The following is a 27,433-nucleotide window of genomic DNA, read 5'->3' as shown; positions in this document are numbered from 1 at the left end:
TTCTGATAGTATCTCTGTATAGGCCAGAGCTTGGTGTTATCTGCTTCCTTCTCCCATTGGTACCCCTAGGAGAACCCCTAAGAGAAGAAAAGTGCTGAAAAGTATACTTGTCATGGTAATGGCAGGGTTATAAAAGCAGGCAAACTGATCAGATTTCCAAAATACCCAGAAGCATACGGCAGTATTTCTGGGGAGGCGGAGTGTTCAGGCGACTGCCTGATGGTATTCCACTGACACTGCCGCACCGTGCAGCCTCAGCTCATGTCGGGCACATAGCCGTGTGCAGTGCTGCGGGATGGAACTTGCCGCCCTGAGGATTTTGTTGACCCTGGTCTCTTGAGAACGTATGTTTTGGTTATTAAGCAAACAACTGAGTGGCCTCTGTGATATATTCCACTTGAGTTCTCTGTCATGGAGGCTTGAGTGAGGGGAGATATGGACAGGCAGGCCATGGTTGTCCAGTGAGGACCTGTTTGGATTTGAAAGTGAAGGTCTGGCACGGGGTTCTCTGAGAAAGCTTAGACTGAAACCAGAGGAACTTGGCCTTTTGAAACTTGAGCTTCTCATCTAGTACAGCACCCTGACAGCCAATGTTTTGTTCAGCTGCCTGGCAGAAGTTGTTTCTCAGCCACCAGTGTATTTTTGTAGCATCTTTCACCACAGAACATCGACTGTTTCAAATCTCTTCCCATTACTCCACTGGCACAAAGTCTCATTGCAAGGAGAGGAAATGAGACAAGCAGCAGGGAGAAAATAAAGTCTGCTTTTTGCAGTACAGAGCTTTAATGCATTCCCTCCCCTGTGCTAATCTCTCTAACTTGATTAATTGGCATGTGGTACATTACAGAAAATCCAGGGAATGACAAAGCTGGTTCAATATCAATTAGCTAAAACAGGAACGGACTTCCCACAGAGACCCTAGGACAGAGTTGTATTTAACTGGGCCCTTTCAGACACAAGTCTTCCCAAATGATGAACAGTAGAAGATCCCACATAGGGCCCAGTTGTTTAAAGAAATTAAAAAATGTAGAAATTAGCAGCTGAAATCCACTTGGATGAGTCTGCTATCCCTCTAATATGTCTGTCAATTCATCTCACTAAGACATCCCAATCCTTCCTCCAAAGTGATTTGAATACTTAATATTTGCTGAAATGCTCTAGTTGGATTTGAATAACGTAATTGAATTTGCTTGCTGCGTTTAGGGAAAATGAAGGCTTGGGAGTTCCTATAGTAAGACACGAACGTGCTTATCTTTAGAAGTGATTGTTATTTCTTTGTGCATGAACCAAGAATTAATAAGCAATGGGCCTGCCAAACATATATGGCTGTATTCATCAGAGTTACAGGCTGTATCTGTCACTCTCCAGATGACTGGCTTGTCTCTGGGGCTCAGAGGTCATCTGCTTAGCGACAGGTTTTGGTTGAGCTGAATTGATACAGATCGTCTTTGTGCTTAGATGCCACATGTTCTTGGGAACCACATCCTAAATAGGATTGATGTGAAATAAGATCCTGACTAAGTGCTCTTCCTTTTATTTACAGCTTAGTGAGAGAGACAGATTAAATGAGCTATAAACTCTGCACAACGCAGTCAGCACGGTGAGAGATGTAGCCAAGGCACAGAAGACAGAAATCTCTATCCCCGGAGGTGCTAATGGAAGATGTCCCAAAGAGTGTTGAGCAAAATGTTATAGTCACAGAAGCAGAGAAGAAGGGGTGCTGTGCTGTGTTTCAGGTAGTAGGAGTAGCACGTTGAAGGCGCAAAGACATGCAGGAGTGTGAAGAGTCCCTGGAACGTGTATTGTGGAGTGAAGTGATAGGAGATGGAGGTAGGGAGGGAGGCACGAACTGCTTTGTGAAAGGCCTCCTTTGGAACTTTTTTGGAATTTTAACTTTAGTTTTAAAAGAATGAGGAATCTTTAATACTTTTGAAGCATCAGAGTAAGGGAATCAGGTTGGCATTTTAGGAAAATAATTCTGCAAAGTTGCCCGTGGAATGAAGCAGGGTCAGGCAAGATTGGAGACGGAAAGACTAGTTAGGAGATCATTGTCATCCGGGAGAGAACCAATGCAGGCCAAGCCCAGGAAGTGACAGGGATAGTGGATATCAAGGAGGCAGAATTTACTGGATTTAGTCCCTGCATGTGGGGAAATGAGGGAAAGGGAAAAGCAGGTAAAAGCAACTCCCAGGTTGCCTTCTCGGTGCTGTTCACAGAGTTGGGGGTCTCAGGAGGAGAAGAATGTTTTGAGTTGGGCAGCAGAGCTGAGTCTGGGATCTGTTTAGGTTGGGATTTGCAAGTGGAGATGTGCAGTGGGCAGGTGCATATCTGCCAGGGCCCTGGCCCAGTCCTTTAGAGTTGAGGTAGAGATTTATGATCCGTGGAAGGAAAGGGAAGCTGTGAAGAGTGACTAACTTAACTGTGGATGTGAGAGGGGATGTTTGTAGCGCGATCTGGAGTTAGAGGGAGTTGCGCTTGTTTGGTGGACTCCTTGTTTAAGGGGAAGAATTGACTATGTTCATTGAGAAGAAAGAGCCAGAAGAGAGATTACTGGTACAGGAGAGATGGGATGATTCTAAAGAAGAACTTAGAGGAGACAAAGTGGTGGGATAGGGTGTACCCAAGACGCAGGGAGAGGGGTCAGTAATGCCGGGAGCCTAGAATGTGACCGGAGGAAGGTGCCTTTTCTTTTCGTCACTGAGGTCGGAGTGAAGGATTGAAGCATGGCTGCAGCAAAGGCACCGATGTTTATGACTGGTAATAGAGGGCTCGAAGTTGGGGGGTTCTTACCTGATGGCTTCTGTGTTCTCAGTGGGAAGAGGCCAAAGCCAATTTTTCCCCAAGTGAAAGAAGTATGGGTAGGATAGACATTTTAAGGAGTAAGATACATGATTAGCATAGTCTCTGAAGTTAATTGGAAAGAACAGCTAGTGCCAATCTATCAGTATTAATACACTCAGCATGTGCTTGTAGAGACAGTTCTAAAGTGGTCAAGTAATTAGGAAGACGAGTGCAACGCGTCTGCTGTGTGCAAAGGTCCGTGAGGGTGGTCCGCTCTCTGCAGGTCTTGCTGTTGCTTCTCCAGAGCCCTTTCTGCTGCTCTCAAGTTGGTTAAAAGTCATGTCTCCTGTCTTCTCTGAGTGAGTCTGAAGTGTTGCTCTGGGTCTGAGTCTTTCTGTAGCATGTGCTGACTTCAATCAAAGGAGTATGTAGTCCCTATATTAAGTTTTATAATAAACTCTTAATTTTAGAATAGTTCTAGGTTTTACAGAAAAATTCCAAAGACAGGACAGGGAGTCCCCATGTGCGCCAAATGCAGTTTACCCTGTTGTTACCTTATTGCATTAGTATGGTGCATTTGTCACAATTAGTGAACCTTTGTTTTTAAGCATTATTACTTATATTCATTTCTGTTCCTTTATTTCTAAATCTTCTTGCTACGGACTTTCAGTTATCTTTTGCAGTGGGAGGAGCACTTCGCTATTAATATTTCAGAAACCTGAGATGAACCAGTAATTTGGACCATCTTCCTGCTTGTGTCTTTGAGATTGTCTAATCCTAAACCCTACATCTTGCTTTTTCAGAAATTATCCAGCTGAAAGGGGGAAAAAAGGCTAGAGAGAAACATAAATATCAGTTGGGGTTTTATCAAGTTAATGTGGCCCTGGTGTCAGTTATATGTGCCTTCAATTTAAAAAGTATTATTATCCAGTAAATATAGTGTGTTAGACACAAATCTTTTTAAAAATGGGGTTCATGAGGGATAAATAATGCAAAGAGTATTTTCTGGTGACTAAATCATGTGCCACTGCCAGTGATGAAGTAGTTCCCTATATTCTTTGCCTCTAGATGGCACTGATTTTATACTGGCCTATAATTTTTAAGCTACTCAATTTGGAATAAACGTCTCTTTTCTCCTGGTTAATACTATGTCTGTGTCCACTTGTGCATTCTGTTTTTACTTCACTCTCAGGAGAACACAGAACTAGGAACCTCTTTTAGTTCCTGTAAGAGTTGAGTCACTGCAAAATCATTAATGAAACAGAATTTGCTGATGAATTTGTAAGTAAGGTTAAGGAGAGCATTTGTATCATGTAACCTAGCGTGAAATCATTCTGAAAAATATCCTATTTTCTCCATGTACATTTTTCTGTTGCCCATGGGTGTTGTACTGAGCCATTTTCCAAGGCAGAATTTCATTCTCTGGTACCCACGTCTCAGACCCAGGAAATTGCAAAATCTTGTACAAAAAATCCTCTTTGCTGCTATCTTGTATTCCATGGGAACCTTTGGGGTTTCACTTCTCAACCATATCATTTTATTATTGTTCCCAAATAAAAACTCCCCTATGTCCCCAACTGCCAGAGAAGTCTCTTCTTACTCAGATTAACTTTTTTCTCTCCTAATTAAGCTGCTAATTTTTTTCATCAGATTATTTCTAATAGAATCATACAGCTAAATAAATAATTTAAAAAAATCAGTTTGCAGAAATATTTTATGACTTTAGGCATAGAATTCTTGGACAAATTCTTGGACAAAGCACATCAACTGACAGTATTATTTGGGTGCTATTGAGTTTTCAAAGCTGCTGTTGCTCCTCTTCCCTCTCTCCGTCTCCTCCACTGCCCTCACCCTCTCCCTCCTCTTTGTACCCCTCCTCTCCTCTTCTCCCTGCGCCTTTCCTTCCCTTTTTCCTCTTTGTTAAAATGCTGGTTTGCACAGCCTGAATTCCTACTTATGACTGCCTTTCTTTTGTGCACTCAATCTGTCTACTTGAACTATTTTGTTTGACTGCATTACCCAGCAATATTTTTCTATTAGCATCATCTTGGATCATCTCCTCACCACTCATGTCACTTGTACTTGCATTTGGTATGTGCAAAGCTAGAATGCTGTATGGTCTATCCCATAGGACTTTAGCCTTTTGGTCTATTACCTCAGGCAAGGATTGACTTATGGACCTAGAATTAACTAAATTGGTGATATAATAGCTGACTGACTTACCAACTGCTTTAAAATTTCAAATGCAGTTGAAGTGACTTCATCATATTTGTTTTAATGTTATAATGCAAAAATACCTTGTGGTTTGAAAATATTATGTCTGTTTCTAACTTTCCTCTCCAAAATGTTGTCTTAACTCTGCTGTTAGAATACTGTCTTGCTTACTTGGCTTGTTTTGGTTATTCAGAAAGTGAGCACTAATACTTTTCTTCCCTGTGAGGTTAGGCTGGCCCCCAAAACTGTGCTTGGGCCCAGACACCTCAGGAAGGAACAGTAGATGGAATTATTTTATCAGTGTTAGGATTAAGTTAGCATGCAATGAATATGTGTTCTTATGCATCCCACATGCTTAAGTTACCCTCACTGAGGGGTCCCCTTGAGGGATCTTGCCCGTTATGAGTCACTAGCCACCACTTACTCGAGCCCTACTACTACTTAAGGGTTCTTTTTGATTATTTTCTATGATATGTCATCTTTCAGAATTTCATAAACTGAACAACAATATCACAAACCCATGTATTTTCCTTCTGGAGGCTTTCTTCTGAACAACTCTTGGGCTTGAGCAATATTTTTCTCCCTTATCTGTATGAAGGTTCTTTATTTCTCAGTTCTCAAAACATTTCTTTCCTCCATTTCTGCTATTTTCCTTTGGTTCTCTTCTGTTCCTTTAGTTTAGGAGGAAAGGCACTGAGGGAACCAGTGTCTAGCGCCGGTGTCATAATAGGTGCCTTAGGAAGGTCAGCTTCCCTGTTGCCTTTGGAAGTTCCTGTGGCCTCTGATCCCACAGTGCCTTCATGTGAATAACGTGGAACATTATTGTTACTCACATTTTTTCCAAAGTAGTCCTCCTTGAATAGCCCCAAAACTGTTCACGTTGATGCAATTGCACGTATGCTTAGTGCATTTGAAAGGCAAACCTGAATTTATCATTTCTGAGAAATTTATTGGCTCTCGTGCAATAAAAATGATTTAATTAGGGTGAACTGTCATTATTTTATGCAGGGTGCCTAGAGCAGTATAAGCATGTGGAGCCACTGCAGCTCAACTCTGTGCATGTTTTATGTCCAGTTCTTAATCCCATCCCTCTGACCCTGTCAATCCTTTTTATACTGAAGCCAAAGAGAATGGTAACGTATCTGCCACCATGGAAATAATCATGGAGCCTGGAAGATGGAGTGGTGAATCAGAGATTTTGGTTTGAATTCAAGGTCCACCACTTATTATATAATGGTGCTTGTTACTTAACCTCTCTAAGCCTTAGGATTCTTAGTTCAAAAATGGGGGAATAATAAGGATTGTGTACATTAAATGAAACCATATAGTAAGTAAGATAAGTACCAAATAAAGTAGCAAATATAGCAAATGGTTTATAACTATAGACTATAACTACTACTGGCTATCTATAGCCAGTAGTAGTGCAAGCAGCAGCAAAGTTTGTTACAGGGTCATTTTATCAGTCTCAGGAACTCGGGGAAATACAGGATGGGTGTTTACCATTAATGTGTAAGGGAGAATGCATGGTGAAACCCATCATAAAAGATTATTTTTAAGTGTCTGAGTAGAAAAATGACTTCTTTGGGAACCACAGACCAGTCCTAAATAACTTCTTGAAATTCTGTTATCATCCAAGCCCCATTTTCATTTGGTCACTCGTAGGATTTTTGCATAGTTGTATATTCTCCTATTTGCTTTTTAAATGCATGTTTAAAATCTGGATCTTTTGGAAAAATCTTTTGGCTTTAAAATTTTTAATTTAATTGGCTTTGGCAATCCACTTTTATTCTTATACCTGATTAGAATTAATTTCTCAAACCTGTTCTTTTCGCCTTTCTGAACTACTTTCCCTGGGTTCTGTAAGCAGTTGTAGTTGGGGTGGAATTTATGTTGTGGGTCATTTGGGTTTGTATAAGGACATTGAAGAAAATGTCAGAGAAATAGAAGTCCTAGTGGAAAACAAATGGCACAGACTGTTGTGTGCAATTAATGGAAATCTAATTTAATTTCATCAGCACTGTGATGTCTCACAAACATAAAGCTAAGTGAGAGGCAGCCACTTAAAGGCCCCTGGAATCAGGGGCGAGATCCATGTTTTGGTCCTGGCCTAGTGTCTGGTTGATGAAGTGATCCTGCCCTCTCTGGGTCTTCACCTTCTGAGTTTCATCTCCTTGTTTGGCGTTGGCTTAGATGATCTTCTAAAGTTCCAGCTCCAATATTATATTTCCATTAGAAATAATAGTTGGCTTTGTTCAGTAGGTTTCATTCTTCTGTGTTGTATTGTTGTATTATGCCACTTTCCTTTATTTCAGAGTTTTCAAAACTTTTCTTTTCTTATCTTTTTTTTTTTTTTGATACAGTGTCTCACTCTGTTGCCCAGGCTAGAGTGCAGTGGTGTCAGCCTAGCTCACAGTAGCCTCAAATTCCTGGGCTCAAGCAATCCTCCTGCCTTAGCCTCCCGTGTAGCTGGGACTACGGGCTTGAGCCACCATGCCTGGCTAATTTTTTCTATTTTTTTTAGTAGAGACAGGGTCTTGCTCTTGCTCAGGCTGGTCTCGAACCTGACCTCAAGCCATCTTCCTGCCTTGGCCTCCCAGAGTGCTAGGATTACAAGTGTGAGCCACCATGCCCCTCCAAAACTTTACCCTTTAGTGTATCTCACAGGTTTATTTTGGTCATACTCATATATTACATGTATTAGATCTTAATCATTTTTCAAAAATAGCCTTAAAGTGACTGACTTCTTTTGCTTGTCATTTTCCTAAGCTATAGTATCTGATCATGGTTTTGATTGGAGAGTTATATATTTTTCCAGGATACATTGAAAGTAATACATATCTATTAAAATATTAAGATTTGTACCTCCCTAAATCTTCTCAATGGAATGTGTGCTACATTTTGGGAAATATCAGTGGGTTTTGGATTTGTTGCATTATCCCTGTACCACCTTAATATTTTTGATATGTTTTATATACCCACGTGGATATATACATGTATGTAAATAAAGATTACAGTAAAACCATAAAGGTTTTATTGTTCACACAGGATTTTAGAATGTAAGCACTCAATTATAAAATGTCTAATTGAATGGTATCTTATGGAAAATCTGTTTTTCTTTCATGTATATCTGACATGGAGTAGGGGCTGTTTATTTTCTTTTACAAGTATCACTTTGAAATATCCGTGTTGTTATTAAAAAGTAACAGCAGTATAAAAAGATTCTTTTTCTTGGTGCTCATTAACTTTTCACATGACACTCATTTTGACATTTGGAGTTGTATAGGAACCATATTCCATTATCTAAAAAAGAGTGATCTGCATCTTTTAGAATAGATAGAGCAGGGCTGTCATCCATGGGCCTCCTTTTGTGTCTTTTGTTAGGTAAACCAGGGTTATCAGCAAGATCCTACCCTAGTCTCCTTTTCTAGTTGAATGATCTTCAACATTGTGCTGATTGTTTTTTTAATGTGTAACTGTGAGTAAATGCTTGTTTTTATTATCAAACCAGATCAGATAACAGAAGATATCTCTTGGAACCTTTATGGTCCTGACCAGTTATTTATTTTTTATTTATTAGGGATGACACTTTCTACTTGTATCTACATTTTGACTGAGAGCACCTCATTCTTCTTTTCTCTGTATCATTACTAGTGAAATGTTCCCTTTCATTTCATCTTACTAGTTCACCTTTCCTTATTCTTCACTAGTTAACATGTTCTGAGAGTAGTTCCCATCCTAGCACAAAACAGCTTTATCTTTAAATGTGGGAATATCAAAACACTATGTCCTTATAACAATTTCAGTCGGTCACTATATTTTTAAGCATCAGGAGATACTGACATTTGGATCCTTTCCCATTACCCATTTTATTCTTCAAATAACATTTATTGTTTTCTTTGTAACTTCAAATGGAAACTTGCTTATTAAGGAAATGTATCAAATATATAAAAACACCAAGAAGAAAAAATTATGGGTAATTATGCCAACTAGAGCTGACATAATTTTTTTAATGTTATGGTTTTGTTTTAAATCTTGAGTTTTAATGTTAATATCATGGCCCATCAACATCTTACTAATGGAATAACTTTATTTCACATATAACTGTTCTATAAAGAAAAATTGTTATTGCTTGCTAATTTAATCTGTTGGATATACTAAAGTCATTCTTAAAGAAGAATAACATTCATGAAATCTAGAATATAGGCTCTTTCCCAAGAACTCAATATTACATGTATATTATGTTTAAAAGGTATTGAGAAAGAGATTTTTAACAGATTCTAGTAATTAAAAGGTTATCGTTATTTTTCCATTAATTTCCTCAAGATACTAATTCCAGTGAAATTGCTCAAATTATTTTTAGAGTTGTCTTTAATTCTGCCATCATATATTGTCATTGATACTCAGACTTTATCGCCTGAGAAATTTGGTTTTTGAATATAGTCAAAAATCATTTGGACACAAGGCTAGAATTTTGGGTGATTAAACTTGGTAATAATGTTTTTTTTTCGTTAAGAACAAAGTATAGGCCAGGTGCAGTGGCTCACACCTGTAATTCTAGCACTCTGGGAGGCGGAGGTGGGTAGATCGTTTGAGCTCAGGAGTTCAAGACCAGCCTGAGCAAGAAGTGAGACCCGGTGTCTACTAAAAATAGAAATAAATTAGCTGGACAACTAAAAATATATAGAAAAAAAAATTAGCCGGGCATGATGGTGCATGCCTGTAGTCCCGGCTACTTGGGAGGCTGAGGCAGAAGGATCGCTTGAGCCCAGGAGTTTGAGGTTGCTGTGAGCTAGGCTGATGCCACAGCACTCTAGCCCGGGCAACAGAGCAAGACTCTGTCTCAAAAAAAAAAAAAAAAAAAAAAACCAAAGTATGAAAGTATAAAGGATTTTTCACCCCCTGGGTGATTTATAATCTGATTCTGAAAGTAGTTTATAAAGTTGAGAAGTCAAGTTCCAGAAACTTCAACTCCGATCATATACTAGGTATTCTGGCTAAAAAAGCCAACTAGACGCCTCATAAAATAATTTTGCTACAATTTTTAGACTCACAGATAGTGAGAACACTCCCCAAGGAGAGGGGAAAAAAGTGGAATGAACTGAGAGTTGGAAGCATTAAGTAAGTATACATAAAATGAGTGGGTTTCTGCGGCTGCTGTCATCGCAGGGCACCTGGGAGATCAGGGGTCAGGCTTTGTGGTGGTGGCCAGCTGGGGATGTCAAAGCTGGGACTCTCATCTTAAGCTTCTTGGAGAGAGGTACATTGGCCCAGGACTGTTGGTGCTCTGGCTACACACAGCCTTTGAAGGAGAGCATCCTCATCCTAGGCCCTCGGGCTTCCCGCTGATGGACACCCACCAATCTAAGATTACCAAATACAAACTATCCTATGTGACAGTTGCCAGCAATAACACCCAGTTTCTTCAGCTATTTGAATTCCTGGACACAGAGTATAAAATAACTGTATGAAATGTTTAAAGAAGTAAAAAGTGAAATCTCAAAAATACTGAAATAAAAAAATGTCTAAAAAAAGACTGTACATGAGCTATCAAGCAATTAAAAGACATGGAGGAAACTTAAATGCACATTACTAAGTGAAAGAAGCCAATCTGAAAAGGCTGTACACTGTATAATTCCAATTCTATGACATTCTGGAAAAGGCAAAGCTTTGGAGACAATGAAAAGATCAGTGGTTTTCAGGGGTTAGTGGGGAGGGAGGGATGAGCTGGCAGAACGTAGAAGGTTTTTGGGGCAGTGTAAACACTGTGGTGCTACAATGGTGGATATGTGTTGTTGTACATTTGTTCAAACCCATAGACCCACAACTGCAAGAGTGAACCTTAATACAAACTATAGACTTGGAGTGATTGTCATGTGTCAGTGCAGGTCCATGGATTGTGGCAAGTGTCCGGCTCCGGTGGGCGGTGGTGACGGCGGGGGAAGCTGTGCCTGTGTGGGGGCGCTGAGTGCACGGGAGATCTCTGCACTTTCCTCTCAGTTTTGCTATGCACCTAAACGTGCTCTTAAAACACTGACGTCTTTATATAAAAAAAAACTATGCAGATTTGAGAAAAAACTAAATAGAACATGTAAAATTGAAAATATGTTTGAAATTGAAAAACATATCTTTTTGATGGACTAGAATGCAATTCAGAATTATACATTATATTTAATTGTCATGTCTCTATCTCCTTTGTTAAACTGGAACAGTTCCTCAGTCTTTCTTTATGTATCATGACTTTGGTACTTTTGAAGAGTACCAGCCAGATATTTTGTAGAATGTCCCTCAATTTGACATTATTTGGTATTTTCTCATGGTCAAATTCATGTTATACATTTTTGACAAGAATGTTTACAGAATTTATGTTGTGCCTTTATTAGTGCATTATATCATCAGGCACATGGTATTGATATGTGTCATTTTTGGTTATGTTAACTGTGATCACTTGGTAAAGATGGTATCTATTAAATTTCTCTGCCATTAAGTTATTATTTTTCCCACTGTAATTAATAAGTTTTTTTTGTGAGAAGGTACTTTGAGACTATGTAAGTATCCTCTTTCTCATCATATTTTGCCTCACTAACTTTAGAATCTATTGATAATTATTGCCTGAAATCACCGTGGTGTTTGCCAAAAGGTTATTTTCTTTATTATTTCTTCTAACTGTACTAATTAGAATTTTACTATAAGGAAGACCTTCACCTTCTTCCTCATATGTTTGTTTAATTATTTATATCAGTATGGCTTCATGGATATTTGTTTATTTTATGGGTTACTAAAAAAAATCATTACTAAAATGAATTTGTTTTTTTGTTTTTGCTCAATTTGACCCAGATTTGGTCATTGGGAGTCTCTTCAAGTAGTCTCCTGTGCCCTCTGACATGTTGTCATCATTTTTGTCCCCATGGGATATCCCAGATTCATCTTTTACTTTCTCTACCCAAGCTTGGAATCAGTCATTTCTCTCTCTCTCTCTTTCTTTTTTTTTAAGAGACAGGGTCTCACTCTGTTGCCCAGGCTGGTCTTGAACACTTGTCCTCAAGTGATCCTCCCACCTCAGCCTCCGGAATTACTGGGATTATAAGCATGGGCCACCATACCCAGTTGGAATCAGTCAATTTATCTAAGAAACTCTGCTCCTTTTTATTAAAGAATGGTATTTAGAAGCCCAGACTTGTAGGCTTCCTCGGGAGACAGAGCTAGGAAATATACGTACATGTACTTCTCTTTCTGTATTGATCTATCTGTAGGTGTGTTACTCAGTACGAATTCACGTGAGCACCTCTAATCTAGGCCAGTACCACGTGGCTCATTCTAGCCTTCCCCATTGTCTTTGACAGTGACAGTGAGCAACCTGGTTCTTCTTACCCACAGTATATTTACTTTACTTGATCAGTCCTAGAAGGAACTTAAGGTAGTTTCAGAATTGTTAACACATTGCCTCTGTGGAAAAAAAATTACTAACTGCTATACAATATTTATAAAAACTATTTTGTTTTTAACCTTAGAATATTTAGTTAAAATACTGTTTTTTGAAGTTTGGTTAATTTTTTTCTTCTCCACCCTCTTCAGTGTGGCTATGTCATTTATTTAGAATAAGGTTCTGTTCATTATTACTGTTTGTATTCTATTGTAGGTTCTCCCCACCTCTGGGTGGATTTTATTTTTGATGTTTTGAGTAGATAAAATATTGACAGGATTTTTATAATTAGAACTGTACAAAAAGGTTTACATAGAGAATTGTCACTACCCCCACTCTGCCATTCCTTATACTCCATTCCCATTCACCGTTTTTTTTTTTTTTTTTTGAGACACAGTCTCACTCTGTCACCCTGGGTAGAGTGCCCTGGCATCAGCCTAGCTCACAGCAACCTCAAACTCCTGGGCTCAAGTGATCCTCCTGCCTCGGCCTCCTGAGTAGCTGGGATTACAGGCGCTGCACCATGACTCCCAGCTAATTTTGTTACTTCTAGTAGAGACGCAGTCTTGCACTTGCTGAGGCTGGTCCTGAACTCCTGAGCTCAAGCCATCCTCCCACCTCCGCCTCCCAGTGTGTTAGGATTACAGGAGTGAGCCACCATGCCCGGCCTATTCACCCATTTTTTTCCACCCTGTTTCCACTTACCTGCCTGTAGGTAATTTATTTCTTTTATTTCTGGCTTATCTTGCCTTCAATTTTTTGTTTTGTTTTGTTTTAATTTTTGTTTTGCACAAATGAGAAGATTCGTGTATATTTTATTTTTTCCCCATATTTTTTATATGAAAGGCAGCATGTAAGATATGCCCTTATGCACATTGCCTTTTTCACTTACCAATATATCTTGGAAATCATTCCGTATCAGTTTAGAGAGATTGTCCTCATTCTTTATTACACCTGCACAGTTCTCTATTGTGTAGTTAGACCATAGTTTATTTAGCATCTCTCCATTGCAAAGAATACTACAGTGAAAACCTTGTGCATGTGTATTATTGTTGGAGGTATATCTTCAGGGTAAATAGCTAGAAATGGAAGGACTGGATAAAGAGATAAACACAAATATCGTTTTGTTGGATATTATCGAATTAGTCTCCAAAAGGGTTCTATAGGTTTCCATTTCTATCAACAATGTCTGAGCGTACATGTTTTTCCATGCCCCATCAATCATATATGTTGTTTAGCTTTTTAATTTTTGCCATGTGATAGGTTAGAAATAATATGTCAGTGTTTTAATTTATATTTCTCTAAGTTTGAATACCTTTTCATATATTTAGGGGTCATTTTCATGTCTTTTTTTGTGAATTTTCTGCATTTTTCCCATTTTTCTATTGAGTTTTTTTTACCCTTTGTGAATTTTCAAAAGTTCCTTATATATTATCTCTTTGTGGTGTATTTTGCCTGAATTTTTTTGTTCTTTTTTTCAATTTCCAGGTAAAAGAGCCTGTTTTCTTTCCTTCTGTCTTTTTTTTTTTTTTTTTAATGATTTTTAGTTTTACTGTATTTTAGTCAGATAGTGAAATTTATTATTTCTTCTTAATGGAACGAACATACTTATGTTTTTATTGTGACCTTGTATGTGATCAATTTTTGTTAATGTTTTCTGGGTCCTTTAGAAGAAATTATATTTTTTATTATAAAAGGAGCAAGTTAAGTATGTATATATGTGCACAAGATTTCCTTTCTTAATTATGTGTTTTTAGGCCTTCTATCTTCTTAGTTAATTTTGCACATTTGATCCTATACGAAAAATGGTGCATTAAAGTCTCCTATTGTTGTTAGTGTTTTTATGTGTATCTTGCTTCTCCTACGGTTCTTTCTACATAAAGGTGATTGTTGTCTTATTTGATGTGTAGACATTCATAAGTATTATACCTTCATTGTGATTTGAAACTTTTAGCATTAATATGAGATCTTCTTTGTCCCTGTTTATTGTTTTTTTGCTTGAATTCTACTTTGATTTCAAGAGTGCTATGCTTGTTTTTTTTATTGTTTGCATTTGCTTGTACTCTCTCCATTCCTTTGTTTTTAACATTGTTTTGGGTGTATTTTTTGTATACAACATATAGTTTGGTCATGCTTTGTGGCCAAATTTAATGTTTTTTTGTTTTTTTTTCTTCTAAGAGGTGAATTAAACCCATTCATATTTATTGAATGACTTTCATATTTATTGATATTTATGTATATGTATGATCTCAATTCTGTCTTAGTATTTTGTAGTTATGTACCTGGTTATATTTGTAGTATTTCCTTAAACTTTCTGTTGCTATTTAGGTTATAGATTTATTTTAATGGTTGTTTTTATACTTAATACTTTTAAATTTCCTTACCCCACTATTTTCATATTTAACTTTGTACTGTTTAGTTTGTCTGAAAAGTATTCTTTAGATATTACTGTCTATTGCCTACAATAGTCAGAGTGTATTCTACTTTCCCTTTTGCTTCTTCTTTCTTCCACTTTAAGTTACATTGTTTCTACTTTGTCAGAATATATAACAATTGTATAATATATTAGTCTTCCAACTAATTCTCAGCTTTGTTATAATATCACATCTACAGTTTTTGTGTATTAATATGTTCTCCATCAGTTTTTGCTGAAAATTTTCCAATTATTTGTTGTGTGAACAAAGCTTATGGTTTGGTAAATGCTTCAGAAAGAGCTCAGTAATGTAACATTCCTTATGCTTTTGTGTGTTTAAACTTTTTCCACACACTTGGTACTTAAAGGACGACATTGATGGCTATAAAATTCTTAGTCCACACTTTTAAAAATTGAGTTGTTTGAAAATGTGGCTCCATTGTTGTCTTGTTTTCTGTGTTGTTTTGGATAATTCTGGTGTTATTCTGATATCTTCAAATTTATTTGAGCTGTTTTGCCTAGAGGCTTTGAGAATATTTTCCCATTATCTTTGAAGTTTTACTAGAATACGTTCTGTATTTGATCCTGCCAGGTTTATTTTCTCAAGTACTCATTTTATCTGGTATTCATTAGTTCTGTTCCATTGTTTTGTTTTTCCTCTATTAGGGAGTCCAGTTATATAAATATCATTCCTTCTTTCCCTGTGTTTCATTTCCACCACTTCCTCTCTGATTCTTCTTTCTTTTTTTTTTTTTTTTTTTTTTGTTGAGACAGAGTCTCACTTTGTTGCCCAGGCTAGAGTGAGTGCCGTGGCGTCAGCTTAGCTCACAGCAACCTCAGACTCCTCGGCTTAAGCGATCCTACTGCCTCAGCCTCCCGAGTAGCTGGGACTACAGGCATGCGCCACTATGCCCGGCTAATTTTTTCTATATAGATTTTTAGTTGTCCATATAATGTCGTTCTATTTTTAGTAGAGACGGGGTCTCGCTCAGGCTGGTCTCGAACTCCTGACCTTGAGCAATCCACCCGCCTCGGCCTCCCAGAGTGCTAGGGTTACAGGCGTGAGCCACCGCGCCCGGCCTGATTCTTCTTTCTTTATTTCACTGTCCTTATCATTTTCCTGCTTTTATTCAATATCTCCTGTTAAATCTTCATTGAGTCCATTATCCCTTGCATACTTTGTAATTTACACTTCACTTCTTTTTTTTTTTTTTTTTTTTTTTTTTTTTTGAGACAGAGTCTCACTCTGTTGCCCAGGCTAGAGTGAGTGCCGTGGCGTCAGCCTAGCTCACAGCAACCTCAAACTCCTGAGCTCAAGCGATCCTCCTGTCTCAGCCTCCCGAGTAGCTGGGACTACAGGCATGCGCCACCATGCCCGGCTAATTTTTTCTATATATATTTTTAGCTGTCCATATAATTCCTTTCTATTTTTAATAGAGGTGGGGTCTCGCTCTTGCTCAGGCTGGTCTCGAACTCCTGAGCTCAAACGATCTGCCCATCTCGGCCTCCCAGAGTGCTAGGATTACAGGCGTGAGCCACCGCGCCCGGCCTACACTTCACTTCTAAGATGATTTTATTTCTTTTATATTTTCCTGAGTTCAATCAATTCTATTTTCATTTCTTTGTTTTTTTTAATACATTTTTGTCCTTAATTTTGCATACTCAAGCAATTGTTTATATCCCTAAATGCTTGTTTGAACATATTTAATTTAGGTTTTAAGTATTAGTTTATGTTTTCCTTCTACCTCTTTTTTTTTTTTTTTTCTGGGGAAGGAGTTGGATTTTTGTCAGTTGAAATCTTTTGGCTTTCTGATTTGGGGTAATAATTTTCTATATTTTTATTAAATTTTCTTCTGTTTGTTTTTGTTGGTTTTGGTTTCGTAGATTTTTTAGTTTTGTGGTACCCTCTTCTGACAGTGTAGCAAAGCACAGATTCTTTAATGGATTTATTTATTTATTTATTTATTTTTTTGGTGGGAGTTAGGGGGTGGTTTAAATCCTCTAATTTTTTAGGTGTGTTTTATCATGCGCAACTCTGCATTTTCTCCTTTGTTTCTTTCACTCCTTCCCACCCAATTGCAAAGGTTGTCTTTCACTGTCTTTTACCCCTTTCTTTTCCGTTGTAACCATGCTTTTTGAAGACTATCACTTCAAATTACCCATACTTTTACATTCCTTTTGTGTAATCCCTGCTCAGGTCTACTAGGATACTTTGTTAGGATTTTCACACTTCTGGTAACTTAGTCTTTCTGGTGGTGATTTTAGATCAACCTTAACATCTCACTTGTTCCCCTCTTTTCTCTTTCCCTTCGTTTTTCTCAGCTTGCCCTTGCTTACCTTGAAGGCCTATAGTGGGGTAGGAGTATAATAGTTCTCTCCTTGGGTTTTGGCTGGCCTGTCTACCTCCCTCCCTCCCTTCCTTTTTACATACAGTTATTTTGAATTTTGGGCATTCTCTGTTTTCAAATTATGCTGAAGGCATAGTGTTTAAGAGTTTTATTGTTTTTTTTTTTTTTTTTTTCTAAATTATTTTTAGAGGAAGTATTAGAAGATGCAAACCTTGGAAGCTGTCACTATCTTTAGCTCTCGTAAGAATAATTTGAGGCCAGGGATAGTAGAATCTTTTTTTAAAAACATTTTTGTTTGATTTTGGTGGACATTTAGAGGAACTATCAGTCTAGAACTGCCTTAGTTCATTTTCACAGCCTGATGCTGTTGCCCAGTAAATGTGGCATCTGACTGCAAGTCCACACAGGGAATGGTTTACCCTTGTGCTCATCCTTATCATGGGGATGGGTCCATTTTAGGGCTGTTTATCAAACACTCCAGCTTGGTCAGACAGAAAGGCTTTCATTTTTGTCTCTCTTGCCGTGGTAAGTTGTCACAGCCTATGTTCAGGTTTTCAGTTGATATGTTGGATAGGGCAGACACTCTCAGTGTCTTTGTGCTGTTTTTTTTTTTGTTGTTTGTTTTTTCTGGCTTCATGCTTCTTGTAGAGTTTTATTTAGTAATTCCTTTCTGTCATTTCCCTTCTTCAATGCTTTTAAGAATTTTTGTATTTTTTAACATTATTTATCAGGAGGTTTGCTTCTAATTATCCAAACCAACATTACTAGAAATGGCAGTTGACCCATTCTTGTAAAACATTTTTTATTTTCAACTTCATGGGATTTCACATGGGAAGAATTATAGATTCATTTGCTTAATTATCCATCTTGAGCTAATCTCCTAACAAGTAAAGATCTGCTATGTTGCTAATAATGAGGCTACTTTATTTCCGTAGTAAAGCAACTTATGACTAATAATAACTGTGAGTAATAATGATGATGAGGAAAAGTTATTTAGCCATTGAGATATTCCAGATACTCTGTATTTTTCATGCATTTTATTTGTAATAAAATCTACTAATTTACTACTTTTATTCCCATTTTTCAGATCATTCTCTGAGGCTTAGCCACCATATCATTTGCCTAAGTTTACATAGGTAGGAAGTTGCAGAAATATGTTTCAGGCTTTGGAGATACAGGGTTAGGAAATTCCAGCATGTTTCCTGCCTTCATGGACTTTATAGGATTTAATTCCTAGACAATACTTTCTTAACTAGTCTCAGGTCACACTGTAAGGATACTGCAGGATGGTCAGGGATATGATTTTAGAGTCTGAAAGGCTGATTCACTAGCGTTTCTACTAGAATTGAGGATAATGTCTCTTGTTAGGAAATGAGTAGAAGTTCATGCAAATGAAAAACAGAGAGATCAGCAAAGATCACAACAGTGTCTTTTAATTCCCTAAAGACCCTCCGTACCATGTAGCATTGCGCTTTGTTCACAGTTGGTATTAAATGAATGTTAATTTCATTATTATGTTTATTGACCATAAGACATAATGAGTCTTATTCCCACATTATAACTTAGAATCAAGAAATTTTAGCATAAGTTACTTCATATAAATGTACCAGGATACTATTTTATTTATTTATGTTATTCCTTTTGGTTTACAGTTATTTGCTGGTATAAAGGATGGAGAAAGCCTGCAGCTCTTTGAACAAAGTTCTCGCTCTGCCCATAAACAAGAGACACACACCATGGAGGCCACGAAACTTGTAGAGTTTGACCTTAAGCAAACGCTTACCAGGCTTGTGAGACACCTTTTCGGAGATGGTAGGTACTCAGACACAGGTTGGGTATCCCTTATCTGAAATACTTGGGACCAGAAGTGTTTTGGATTTTGGATGTTTCATATTTTGTAATATTTGTATATATATAATGAGATATCTTGGGGATGGGACCCAAGTCTAAACACAAGTTTCATTTATGTTTCAGTGATACCTTATACACATACCCTGAAGGTAATGTTATATAATATTTTAAATAATTTTGTGCATGAAACAAAGTTTTGACTGTGTTTTGGTCGCACCCCATCATATGAGGTCAGGTGTGAAATTTTTCACTTTTGGTGTCAGCTTGGCATTTTAAAAGTTTCAGATTTTGGAGCATTTTGGATTTTCAGGTTAGAGATACTCAACCTGTACCTTTGTCTTTGGAGGCTTAACAATTACCATCTTCCAAATAATTAAGGTTGGTTGTATGTAGATATTTTGATATAAGTTTTAGTTTAATGTTTCCAGTTTTTAGTGGGGTAGAACTTTTGGATTTCCTCCTCATTCCATTTGAGGAACAGGAGGGTATAAAAATGGAATTAGGTAAAGAAAGAAAAACAATTACAACCTTTGATAAGAATAATAATGCATCAGGATCAGTGTCATCAATGGGGAGATAGTATAAAGGCTGATTAATATGTTATTATTATATCATCATTAGATCAGACTTGATCAATGGGGCAAGGTTCTGAATCATATGAATGAACCCACTGGAAAATTTTAGATGTTGACATACTGATTACTACCATCATCAGTGAAAATATTAACAGTATATTTCCTGTAGGAGGAACAATATTGTTAAGATATGGACTAGACATTTAGCCTCAATTATTTCTCCAAAGAAATTTCTTGTCGGTAATGCTACCTTTCCCTTTCTAACTATTTCTAGCTTACTTGAGATAGTATTCTGTTTGTTTTTAGCAAAATGTAAAGAAAACATTAGGAGATTTTCCTAATTGTGACCTACATTTAAGAAATGCTGAAAAGACAGAAGCCTATTATGATTAGGATTCTCTTTCATTCTCTTACTCTTGTGAACTTTAAAACAAAGTGCTTTATTGAGATGTAATTGACATAAGCTATACTTATCTAAAGTGTACGATAATTTGACATGCAATGAACTGAACATATTTACGCAATCTCATAAATTTTGACATATATAAACCATGAACTCACCACCTGAATCAAGGTAATGAACATATCCATTATCCCCAAAAGTTTCCTCCTACTTAGTGGCAATCCCTCTTTCCTCCCCTTCCCCACATCTTACCCCAGGCAACCTGTGATCTGCTCTCACTATTAGTTAGTTTCCATTTTTCAGATTTTTGTAAGTGGAATCACATAACGTATGCCCTTTTTTGTCTGGCTTATTTTACTTGGCATAATTATTTTGAGATTCATCCACGTCATAGTGTACATTAGTAGTTCATTCCTTTTTGGTGCTAGACAGTATTCCATTCCACAATTTGTTTATCCATTCACTCATTGATAAACGCTTGGATAGTTTCCAGGTAACTGTTACAAGTAAAACTTCTATGAAAATTCATGTATGAGTCTTTCTGTGGTCATAAGCTTTTATTTCTCTTGGGTAAACACCTAGGAATGGAATGATTATATCAAAGGATAGGTGTATATTTAACTTTCTAAGAAACTACTAAACTGGGTTCTGAAGTGGTTGACCATTTTAGATTCCCGCCAGTAGTGTATGAAAATTCCAGTTGCTCTACATCTTCAGCAACACTCTCTATGGTTAGTCATTCTAATTGTAGCCATTCTAACAGGAGTGCAGTGCTATAGCAAATACGCATTCAACATTCATAAAGACCTCCTGCAACCAGACGAAAAGCAGCCTAACAGAGAAATGGGTGAACATGAAGGGGACAAATGTTGTATTAAGAATGACTAATAAATATATGAAAAGATGCTTCCCTTCATTAGTAATCAGGGAAAAACAAATGAAAACCACCAGGAGCTTTTTCGTACAGGAAACGATTTTAAAAATTTACCATTTGTAAGTGTTGACAAAGATGTAGAGAAATAGGGTATGGTAAAGTTCTGGCTTTACGTAGGAGTTGGAGTTACCATTCGCCCAGCTGTGCTGTCAGTACTCACTACCCTCAATTCACCCGTTTTTTCATACCTACAATTTTTCCTACTCATGTGTAAATTCGAACATGTATTTAAAAGGATTCTTGGAATTTATCAAGCCTCTGCTGCTCTGTTTTTAGCAAGCTTTGTTAGACTATCTTGACTGCCATATTGTCAAATGCATAGTTTCATGTAATATTTAAGAATCCACTAAATAGTCCTGTATATTCTTTTATATACATACATTTTCAAAAGGAGCAAATCAATTTCAGAATAGTGTCTTTTTCTAAGAGGTGGGGAATGGTATTAGGGAAGGATAGAAACCATGCTTCAAGTTTGTTTGTAATGTTTTATTTTTTAAAAATGAAGTTAAATATGACAAAATGGTATGATTTGATAAAACTAAATAATGGGTGCATGGGTGGTTGCTATTTTCTATTCTTGTCTCTAGGTTTGATATATTTGATATTAAAATGGTATAATGTAATAGTGAAACAGGTTTCGAATAAATAAATATTGCTGATGTGAAAATCCTACTATAGCCAGTTTTTCTTTACCTTCTTGGTAAAAGAAAGGAATCGTGATATTTTTAACAGTATTATAATTACGGGGAGATGGATTGTGTTGTCAGGCCATTTTAGAGGCAGGGTGGGATAGGAGGGATTCTGGTATTTTAAGGAGGAGGTAGTGTTCTGTCTCTAGTAGCTTTGCAGAAAGATGCAGGCTCATCTGGATTTTCCCATTGTTAAACTATGGAGAGAATTCTTCTAGAGCCCTCCTTATTTATGTCTTCCTATTCATTTCCATAGCCCCGTGATTTGCTGTTTGAGATTTAGAAACTAGATTTCCACCAGGTTGCAGGCATCACAATATTGAATAAGCAGGACATAATCCCTGTCTTCAAGGAGCATGGATGTTAAATCCTCTCCTAGGGAGACATAAGATGTTCTGCAAGCACATGGGAGAGGCACCTCCTCCAGGATTGGGCTTGTGTTCCAGGCAGATTCCTGGTATAGGACATCCAAGCTGACACCTAGAGGGTAAGTAGGAATTAGCCAGGTGTGAAGGGGATAGCTATGAGGACTAAGCAAGGGGACGGGGAGAAGAAAGGAGTGAAACATAACCAGGGAGGCAACGCAAATACTAGTCGTCCACGGCAGCATGATGCAATACCGCATTAAGGAAAGAAAAGAAGGTGAAAGGAAGAAAAATGATCGACAACAGAATCTTACGACCGTTGGGAAATGTGGTGTGGAATCAGAAAAATTAAAATTAAGTTCTCTTTCATCCTCTTACTTTGAAGTCTTGAACAGGTCATTCAGTGTTTCGGGCCTCAGTTTTCTAGCTTCTAAAAGTTGAGATGATAGTTGTTTTACATGATACTAAAAAAAGGTAACATGTGAAATGTGCCTTGTAAGTAGAAAATATCAAATAAATATATAAATATGAAAAATGAAGGAGGAAGGGAGGGAAGGGAATTAAAGCAATAAAAACAGGGAGAATGTGAGGAGAGAGTAATACAACCAAAGAGCAGTAGTTATGGTTGGTTTGTCTTTATTGCATTAATGGAATTACATGTAGCTCTGAAGCATTCATACTGGTGTTGATAGTGGCTTTCACGTCCTCACTGTACACCAGCAGGTATTGTGAAAAATAAATAATATGTTAGACCCTGTATGGATTCTAAAAACTTTCCTGGAGTACTTGAAGATACACATTTCTCTGAATATGGTCCTAGACTTTTCTTTGTTATTATTTTTAATATTTGTATTTATATAGTTTTCAAAACCATGAGGTGAAAGTTTCTAGGTGGCAGGTTTCCTTATAAAAAACCATTTCTGTAATATGATTTTTCTAACTGTGATGCCTGTCTTGATATGGTGGGCATGCTCATGGCTAAGAATTAAGAATCTTACATTTTGACCAGGAGTTTGAGACCAGCCTGGACAACATAGTGAGACCCTGTCTCTGTATATATTTTAAAAATTGGGCCATTGCACTCTAGCCTCGGTGATAGAGCAAGGCCCTATCTCAAAAAAAAAAAAAAAAAAAAGGGAATCTTACATTTTGAAATAGCAATGAAGTAGTTGCAGCTTCTCTAAATCAGACATATATTTGGCATACATTTGCTTTATTATTTAAAAAATACTATCTGCCTAGACTTAAGGTTTTCAGATTTTATTACAGATCAGTGTTACTATTTTATAAATCTTCAAATTCACTTTTTGTCTTTAAGACTTAGCAGAATCATGGAATAGAATTAAAGTAAAAAACTGCCCGCCTGAGGAATACCGTTGTTTATTTTCACCAAAGTCTGTCTGGGCAAAAAGACTTTTTTTCTTCCCTTTGAGCCACAGTCATTTTTAACCTTATGCACACAGTAGCCAGACACCCTGAAAGTGCTGAAAGGCACATGACCCACACACTGTTGCATCACCCCTGCTGCGTCTCTGCCATGTATGTTGCTGTGAGCTGTCGCTGAAGGGGTGTGTGAACCCCGGTTTTGTTTGCCATGTTTGTAATGTCCTCTGTGCTGCTACTCAGGGGAGATGCCATGTGAGGTGGGAAGGTGACCCAAACCCGGGCCCACTTTATGAACCAGCAGAGTGAGAGAGGCTGTATTACAGAAAACAGAAGGTGCTGTGTGTGCTTCCTTAGTGTTCACACCGAGTATTAACACCCCCCTCAAGATTCTCTGCTGTTTCTGCTGAACTCTAAAGAAAAGTGCCTTGTTCCTATTTTAGGCATTTCAGAGGCACTATTTAATTGTGAGTTTTTTGGTTGTTGCTGCTTTATGTTTTTGCATTTATTTATTTATTTATTTTGCTAGCTTCTGAAAAATGTGTTGGTAAACCTATCTAGGTATCATCAACCTGTATGTCATTTAGATTAATAATACTAATAATGATGATAATGGCAACAATGGAGATAATAGTTAACGATGTAAAACCTTGTGCCAAGTACTTTGACAAGGAGTTTTTTTTTTTTTGTCTTGCATCTGTGATGTGCGTATTATAATCTCCATTTTTCAGGTGAGGGAACCTCAACACAGAGAAATTAAGTGCCGTGTGAAGATCACATGGCTGGTAAGTATTGGAGGCAATTTGACTTCTGAGGCTGTATTAGAGGTTAGCTCTTTTGAAAAGATAGAAATAGTTTTAATAATATTTCTGAGACTGCGAGTCTTATGAAAGCCATGATGTGTTTAAAAGAAAACAACAAAACAACCATATGGCCTCTCTCTGCCTCTTTCCTTCCTGTTCTCCGCATTCTCTGACTCATCGTAGCTAGCTTTTGGGAAAGCCTCCATTTGCTACATCAGATCCGATTATACTTTGGGTACCAAAGATCACTTACAAACCTTAAATTCACTCTTTCTGTAATGAATTTATGCATGGGAACTGCCTCTGCAGGCCTCAGAAATATTCAGTGAATATTTGTTTTTATGGTCTAGGCTTTTCACCTTTTATTGTTATTATTGAATTCCTCTGTTCTTGAAAAGCAAAATTAAAAATTAGAACACACTGTTTCCTTGTGGCAATTTGTTATTGCAGCTGCTTTAGTTTCAGGTTTTTTCCCTCTCCAAATGTGGTTTATTATTTTCTGCTAACATTTCAATTGTAGCAGCATCCTAAGGCTACTATAAGAGAGGTTATCATTTTAGAATTAGAAAGATATAAACCCTTTAGACTATTTTTATGCTTGTGGATTTCATCGTTTTTAATATTTCTCAACTGCTTTCTGTATATTTTGTACCATGTTTGGTAGATCGTTTCTTTCAGAGTAACTAAGGTGGGGATTTAGGATTTCTAACATTTTAATTTCTCTTTCTATCCTTCAGGGTTTACAGCCTTTCTTTGGCAAAATCTCTTTGCTAAACATTGGAGTTTCCCTTTCTAAAACATTGGCCTCATAGCACAGTTTAGATTAATTAGTGTGAGGAGAGATGGATTGTGATCCCCTGTTGTTGACTAGGTATGTCTCCATGGGGAGTCATGTCTCTTTTTTGCTTGTTTAAAAGGCTGTGGTGTTCACTGAAATGCACTGCCCAGCATCCCCTCCAAGGATTCAGGTGGATGGGATTGCAGGTAGCCTCCAGCTGTCAGCTTCATGGGGGGTGGCCTCCACTGCTGAGAACCTCCTTGCCGGAGGGCATGCCCTTCCCAGGGCAGCTCACATCCACTGGTCCAATGTGGCAGGAATATGAAGGCCCTCCTGTGGCAATTCTGATGGGCTGTGGACTCTAGACCTCTGGCAAGGTTGGCTTTGTTGGGCCTGATTGCAGTTGGTTGACTTCTTCTGCCCCAAGTTGCTACCACTGTGTTGATTCCCCCAAAATACTTGTCAACCTAACCTGGATAGGGACCTATATATGGGTCTCACCCAACGAAAACATTCTAGGGCCCGGTGTTATGAACGATGTCCTGGTCAGGAGTGAGATCACTTGGTCATGGTAATGAGGACGTGTGTCTTCCATATCTTGTCATATTTTTCTATTCATGAAGCCCCGCTAATATCAATGAAGTGAAAGCGATTGAGAATAGCAGTAGGTCTATAATTCTTACTCCTCCTTTGTTTCTAAAATTGAATCACATTTAAAAATTTTTAAGCATATCTCTTTAATAATTTTTAAATCAACTCTTTTGGGCTGGCTGGTGTTGTCTGACTTGGAAAGGGTTGTCTTTCTCCGCATACTCCTAGGACAGGGGTGGGGAACCTATGGCCTTCTAGGTCCTTAAGTTTGGCCTTTTGACTGAATCCAAATTTTACAGAACAAATTCTTTTATTTTTATCAATACATTTTTGTTCATCTTTTATATTTTTATTTTATTTTTAAAATGAATGTATTTAAGGTATCAAAGCATAAAGTAAGTTTCAATGAAATAATCCTCCCAGATTGACCAGCACAGTTAGAATATTAGTGAGCCATAAGGACTAAATTGATGGACGCTACACTCATGATTTAGTTCTAACTTCCCCTGCCTGACTGACGCCACTACCACAGGAGGCTGGTTGGCGCAAGTTTTTGGGGGTTGAGTGCACCAGTCTGTTATCAGCTTTTGACAGTGGTGCCCTGTGTTTCTGTTTGAAGTGGAATCTGTGAATAGTTGCACAGCTGGACAGTATTTTTTTAATTCTGTCTGCTTAACAGCCCATCATGTCAAAGAAGACCAAGAGAACTCTGAAGGAAGAAAACAGATTTTTTTAATGAGGATTGGGAATTGCAATATTATCTTGTTTCTGCTAAAGATAAGATGATTTGCTTGCTTTGTGATACTGCAATATCAACATTAAAGAAATTCAATGCTCATCAGCATTATAACACTCATAAGGGTCACAAATACTTTAAACGAGACAGAGAGGCGCAGAAAGTTGTATTGCAGAAGTTAAAAGATGAAAAGCAAAAGCAAAGACAATTCTTTCAAGCAGCAAGAAGACCTGGAAATAATGCCACTGAAACAACTTATAAAGTAGCTTATTACTCGGGGAAAAAAGGGAAGCCATTCAGTGATGTAGAGATCATGGAAGAATGCATTGTCGAAGTTGTAGGATGCTTAGACCCTCGATAACATTTCAAAGTATAATACAAACAACTGCCTCTTTCAAGGAGAACCATAACTGATTGGCAGCATGAATTAGCCTTCAGTTTAACAGTATTCATGTAATACTTCAAAAGGAAAATATACATTATTCAATCACTTTGGATGAATCAACTGATACCACTGACCCAGTACGGGTTTTTATACTTCATGGTTTTATACTTAATAACAGAAGATTTTCTTTGCTATAGAGAGTTACTGGCTTTGGGCACTCTTGGGAACAGAACATGGGGAATAGATATCTTCAACAACCTTCAAGATAAATGTTGTCAAGTTGGACTGAATTTGGTAAATTTAGTGAGTTTGTGTACAAACGGTGCACCTTCCATGACAGAGAAACAGAAAGGGTTTATTGCACAGATTAAAAAAAAAGTATTAACAAATCCAGATGCTCTCATTCTTCCATTGTGTCTTCTATCAGCAAATTCTCTGTGCTAAAGCTATTTTACGTGGCACTTTGCAACAAGTTATAAGTATTTTTCACTATATTTGTGCAAATGCAACACGCATCATCAGTTTTGTAACATGCTAAAGTTGAACAATGAGGTATTCAGTGTGGATTTACCGTATCATTCTAAAGTGCATTGGCTATTGCAGGGACAGGTGTTAGCCAAAATTTCATCTCTATGAGAACAGATAGTTAAATTTTATGAAGAACAGAATCAGCAATGTGAATTATTGAAAGATGTCTTCTATAGGAATGCAGCATTTCTGTGTGATATGTCAAATCAAAATGACTTGAATATTTCTTTGCAAGG

The 27,433-nt window shown here is 37.5% G+C and overlaps 1 protein-coding gene across 8 annotated transcripts in view; it reads left to right on the top strand.

Annotated features, from left to right (window-relative positions):
- The window catches only part of FARS2 (phenylalanyl-tRNA synthetase 2, mitochondrial), a 504,609-nt gene that overhangs the window by 144,973 nt on the left and 332,203 nt on the right, over positions 1-27,433 (top strand). For all 8 annotated transcript variants that reach the window (XM_069493083.1, XM_069493082.1, XM_069493080.1 and 5 more), the window contains one exon: positions 18,829-18,988. In XM_069493083.1, coding sequence (XP_069349184.1) covers positions 18,913-18,988 — 76 coding nt within the window. In that variant the 5' untranslated portion in view covers positions 18,829-18,912. The remainder of the gene's footprint in view (positions 1-18,828; positions 18,989-27,433) is intronic.

Source organism: Eulemur rufifrons, chromosome 18 (assembly GCF_041146395.1).
Source record: "Eulemur rufifrons isolate Redbay chromosome 18, OSU_ERuf_1, whole genome shotgun sequence".
NCBI lineage: Eukaryota > Metazoa > Chordata > Mammalia > Primates > Lemuridae > Eulemur > Eulemur rufifrons.
Note: the sequence above shows the minus strand (reverse complement) of the source record. Positions and strands in the feature narration are given on the sequence as shown.